General features: G+C 35.1%; 1 protein-coding gene across 1 annotated transcript in view; it reads right to left on the bottom strand.

Moving 5' to 3' along the window:
- Positions 1 to 4219, bottom strand: part of LOC122084895 (protein NRT1/ PTR FAMILY 6.2-like) — an 11061-nt gene extending 6842 nt beyond the window's left edge. The window contains exon 1 of the mRNA XM_042653315.1: positions 4121 to 4219. Coding sequence (XP_042509249.1) covers positions 4121 to 4219 — 99 coding nt within the window. The remainder of the gene's footprint in view (positions 1 to 4120) is intronic.
- Positions 4220 to 6000: the final 1781 nt, after the last annotated feature.

Here is a 6000-nt window from a genome sequence, read left to right as displayed (position 1 = left end):
AAAAAAAAAAAAAAAAGGTCCAAGAACGTGGAAGAGTGTAGTAAACCATTGTTACCTGCTTCATATTTGATAAGAAGTCGATGTGCTCTATTAAAATGAATAAATAAGTAAATAATAGAATCCTACATATTAGACTATACTTTACATAATCAACTTGATATGATATATAGCTACATTTACACTTTTAGGGTCTTTGCTAGAAATTGAGAGGTTTTTATGAATCTATCACTCTAACACAACCCTTTTGAACTTATCCACATAAATAGTTAAAACATTTGCTTTTTTATTGGAAATTAAAAATACGAAGCTAATAGAGTCATTTAAACATTTGTTAGTTATTAATTAGCATATCAACATACTTGGTTTGAAAAAATTTAATGTCATTGAACAATTGATAAGGACTTCTAAACACCATGTATTTTGAGGGTTGGCCATATATAGAATAAAAGATATAATCTGTACTACCATCGAATAACTCAAAAGGAAAGGCTCCCTAGATTTTTCGCCTTATTTGAATCTTATAAGTCTTAAAATAGTAATCCCTTGTACTATCGCAGCCTGAAAGAGCGTTCAGTTCAAAATTTTTTTAACCTTAGAATATTTAGAAAACTAACCGATACCTCAGATTTTACTATGCAATTCTAATTTGATATACTAGTGTTAAAAAAAAAAAAAATCTTGATTCTTCCCTTAGTTTGCATAATTAAGGATACAAATAAAATCTCTTTTTCTAATCAATTGCAATTTAGACCAATATTCAACATTAAAATTAGATAAGAACACTTGGATGCACATTCAAATGCATTAAGGACGAAAAAGAATAGGAGATGAAAACTGAAACCAAAACTGGGTGGAAATTTGGTTTGATTTTTTATTAGAAAAATGAAATATCATTCGATTTGGTTTTAGACAAAAAACTATTGTTTGAATTGGATCGAATCGGATAAAGTGCAACCCGCATAAACCAAACCTAAATAATACCAACTCCTATAATCATGTATCTTTGTTGGGTTACGCAAAATTGCATACTATGAATTTTTTTTTTTTTTTTTTAGTTGTGGAAAAAAAGGGTTTGAAAGGTAGTAAATTTGGCATTGTTGTACTCTATATTCATTATGAGGTTGTAATTTTCTTCGCAACTTTATTTGTTTCCTTAGGTTATTTCATTTGGATTGAAATACCTAAATAGTATACAAATCGAATAAAATGGAATCAATTCGATTTGATTTCAGTTTTGATGATACATAAATTAATTCAGTTTTGATTTCAAAATATTGTATCTTGATCAGAACAGAATCGAAAATCATAAATTGACACCCTTAATGGTGCACCTTATTCTTTCTCATTCCTAAATTTTACTTGAGAGATAAAAAAAGATGTTAGATGCGATAACTATGACACATGCCATATATTTATGTCAAGTAAAATATATTAGATTATGTGTGGATGAATTTTTAATTATAAGATTCGTAGATTCAAACAGATTGTAAAGTTGAAATTGTTTATTGTGGTCTAGAATCCTAGCAAAATTTTGTATCTAACTTTGATTTGTAGATTCAAAGAAGATTATTGATTTTTATCTTATTTTGTAATTAAATTCTTTGTCTTTGACCAAAAAAAAAAAAAGTATTTTTTTCAAATATAAAAATAAAATTGAATAAGAGTTTTTTTTTTTAACCAATTTCCCTTCTCTCTTCTTTTTCTTTTATTTACAATTAGAATCAGCCAAATGGATCATTGCAGCTGTCGGGTTCTGATTGCTGGTTTGATTCCAAACTTGAAGCATCCTATCATCCAATAGATTAAAAAGCGAGAGGGGAAATTCTTTTTTTAATCCAATCTTCTAATGTGACAAGGGTCATTTGTCTTCTACTGAGGAGCAGATTAAGTGATGCCGTCATAGGATTACAAACCATGCTGTTAAGACTTTTGGCCATTAGGTCAATGGGTTTCAGTCATATTTAGCTCCGGAGGGGGACCTGATCATGATATAATGGTCTATAAAAATATAAAAAGAAGAGTAAAGTCACACAAGGGACGCAAACCAGAGGAAACAGGTTAGAAGTAACCAAGTTAGGCATCAAGAACGGCAATCAAATTCGTTGTTGGAGAAGTGTGCAGCCAAGTCGGAAAGAGAGAGAGAGAGAGAGAGAGAGAGAGAGAGAGAACTCAAATGGAAGACAATGACCTTTTTGATTCATTTCTTTATGTGGAAGACATTCTAGCTAGTTGTGTCATGTAGCAGTCAGATGAGGTGGTCATCAGACCCTACGGTCTCCCTGTTACTTAGGGATGTCAAAAAAGCCCGATCAATCCGAATTAGTCCTAACTCATTCTAAATTTGAATAGGGCTTGGGCTGAGATTTCAGGCCACAGGGTGGTGGGTTAAGATTGAGATTTTCATGCCCGAGGCAGGATTGGGTTGACCTTGTCAACCCAACCCAACCCAACCATGTGTATTAAGTATATAATCATATAAATATATTAATGATTATTAATGGGTACTTATGGAAAAAAGTCTTTTGTTTTCCACAATCTACACATATATGAAAACTTTGGCCTTTGGCTTCTGCAGTGCATCAAGATCAAGCAACTAAGTAACCGATAGTATTGGGTTGGACTGGATTGGGTTAAACCCTACCCAATCATGGTCCATTAGGGCTGAGTTGGGTTGGGCTAAATCCTACAGGATTGGGCCTGGGCTGAGATATCCCAATTAAACTTAGGGCTGGGCTGGGCTTGAGTTGAGTTAAGAGACCTTAAGGTTTAAAACCCAGCCCAACCCGGCCCATTGACATCCCTACTGCTACTACATCAAGTTTTGGTATACACGGGGCTTTCCATGTGGCATAATGAAACACTGAAAAATTAGGATTATTATGAGGGTTCAAGGACCAATGGGGAGATATATGCGTGGAACTATGGGGGATGGTATGCCACTTTATGAAAGGATAAATGATTGAATTAGAGCTTCAAATTTGATAAATTCTTGACTTGCAAAGGATGCAACAAAGTTAGGAATTTCTGATTCTGATATTACCTTCCCATCATTTATTAATGACAGTTTACCCATGATGCAGTGGCAAGACCCATATACTGATTTTCATAATTTATCTTCCTAGGTGCTTCAGACCACCCTATTGATGGCAATGTCGAAGGTGGAAAACTTTGAAACACAAGTTATTTGTAATTCTCTCTCTCTCTCTCTCTTTCATTTTTAAATAAAAATTCAGAATTTCTAAATGGAAGTTACATATTCTTAATTAACCACTTTGGTCGCAACAAATTGTTCCCAATTTAGTAAGGTCATTTACAAGCGCAGCAATTTGTAATACCAACAACCAAAGACATAGGGATATATCAATAAAAATAAATAAATAAATAAATAAAAATATGTGTTGCTAAGATATCATTCATGATCTCAGTCTTGCTCTACAGAAGTTGTAAGGGTCCCCTTCATCTGCACATCATGTTTCTCATCATAGTCAGAACTTGTAACAACGCTCTCAATTTATGTAGCATTTTTCATTGTTCTCACATACCATATAGCACAAAGAATATAGAATATTAAAGTTAACGAAGCTTAATACTGCCAGAAGAGCATAGAAATAGTATAATTTTCCATAGTTTATGTTGCTAGTTAGCCATCCAGTGCCAACCTGGGTTCCAGTCACTTCAGTGACTATAGAGTATAGACACCAAGAAGGTTCTGACAAAAAAACCAAGTCCAATTGTCGAGAGAAAAAGCACAGGCAAAGTTGCGACATTGCCACCCACAACTTTAATCACGAGTCAAGAGTCACGAGTCACGACCAGTCCTTTTGTCTCCACGATTGCAGCAATTGTCATGGCTACAATTGAAAAGACAATGCCAATGGCTATTCTTTCCAGGTTGGTTAAACCTATGGATTAAAAAGAGCGAAACCATATTAATTTTTCTTTTTTATAATTGAAAATAAGAGCTATTGTATACATAGACATTTAAATATTCAAAATCTAACTCAAAAGATTCAATTTATTGACATAAATATTGTCCTCTTGTAAGTAATCTCTTATGTACTTTATGATCTATAACACCTACCATGTTTCCCTTTCCACCTCTTCATCAAAGAATGATCACCCAATCGTAGAAAGCAGCATCAATCAAAATTCTTGAAATACAGAAAGCATTGAAAGATCCTGCCGGGGTTTGAAAGTTGTTCCCGATTGTTCTCTCCATCGTTGAAGCTTGCTCCACAGAGAAGGTGAGCACCTGTGAATGTATGGTCTAGAAATAGATTGTGGAGGCCAAAATTGGAAGTAGTCTATTTGTGAATCAAAGGAGAAGTAAATTATTCCATTTTTTTGGCTGCAAGCTCGGGTTGCAGGAAAGTTCCTTCTACCTGTATACTACTACGTACTTACTGAATTTGGTCTGTGTGATGGATTCTTGGAGCAGTCTCAGTAGGGTCATCAAAAGGTATCAGCGTCGGTAGGACACACGACTTTTCTCTTCCGTAGAGCAGCCACCATAACGTTGAGAACTTGAACAATGGGGCTTCCCACGCAGTTCTTGTACCTGTATTTTCTAGTCCGCAACATATATAGAAGTGTTCCAAAAAAGAATGCAATACAGCAAATGCCGTATCCCCAGCTTAGGCTCACATAGTCTTGTACACCTATTCCTAGTGTGACACTAAGTATAATTCCAAGGCTGAGGCAGAAATAAAATCTACTGAACAAGTAATCCATCTTTGTTTTTTCCTTCTTATCATTCTCGTCGAATTCAGTTCCAAATCCTGAGACATTGGCTTTAAGCCCTCCATGTCCAATTGCGATCACGTATAGAGCAAGATTCAGAATTCCAAATTGAAATCCATTGGCCGGTATGCACGTACTACTGTTAAGGGGGCAAGGGGGTGGTTGTAGTGTTGGGATTGCGCATGAGATTGATAAAATTGCAGCACCCACATTTGTGAACCTCTAGCATGCCTCCGTAACTATACGTGTTTTCTTCATTAGTAAAACAAAGGACCAATTGACAGTTTTCTATCCGTGAGCGGTCCATGTGTCCCAGACACACAGGGAGTGTTCAATGACCACCATGCCCATCTTTGAGTACCTGTCCTTGTGATTAGGTTGCATGGGCCCCTCTCGGATAGAAAACACTTAATTTTTTTTCAAAAGAGGGGAGTAAGGGAATTTACCTAGGATAGTAGCCACAGACAACCATCCTCCAGTTATCATCTTGTCAACTAGTTGTCCCTTGTAGTTTACCGCATAAGTAACTTGTGGACTCATTTTCCTCTCCTGAGAAGCATATCATTTTTCAATTAGAAAACAATAAAGTAGCTAAACCTGGAATGGTCCTGGTATCCAACAAGCATTCTCTCAAGAAAGCATTCGACTATGGTGGTCTAACCACCCAAATTTTATTTATTCCCAACAAGCATTCCTTGTTAGGAGGGTCTGTCTCTTTCATATTTCCACTCTTTGGGTGTCTGATATATGTAATATGAACATTTAGCATTTCTTACACGTTAATAAATAATAAATAAATAATTTTCATGTCACTCCCTTCCAGGTGACATAATTACATATAACGGGATGTTCTACTTCTGATGAAGATGAGCTAGAATCTTTCTTCCAAATTTTGTAGTCACGTTATTAGGGCACATGGCAGAGTGCTCTTATGGATTCAAATTCAACACTTGCCTAGGCTGACCTTCATTGTAATTTCGTAGGCCCAAACCCAACTAACCAATAAGGTGGCAGATGCAGAATTGAGGTTTTATGGCCTCCTCCCAATATATTAGCTAAACTAGTATTAAATTATAATTAGATATAGTTTGCAATATATGAAAGAAATAAAGTTGTCCATCCGTGAGAGACCCCTGCATCATAGACATAGGGCAGCACAAGTTTTAACACAAAATGTTAAAAAATAAAAAATTTTTATAGAGAAAAATATTGTATACAATATCAAATTTCAAAAAAAATTTACATCAAAACAAACAAAAC

Source organism: Macadamia integrifolia, chromosome 7, assembly GCF_013358625.1.
Source record: "Macadamia integrifolia cultivar HAES 741 chromosome 7, SCU_Mint_v3, whole genome shotgun sequence".
Taxonomy (NCBI): Eukaryota; Viridiplantae; Streptophyta; class Magnoliopsida; order Proteales; family Proteaceae; genus Macadamia; species Macadamia integrifolia.
This window is presented reverse-complemented; position numbering and strand designations above follow the sequence as displayed.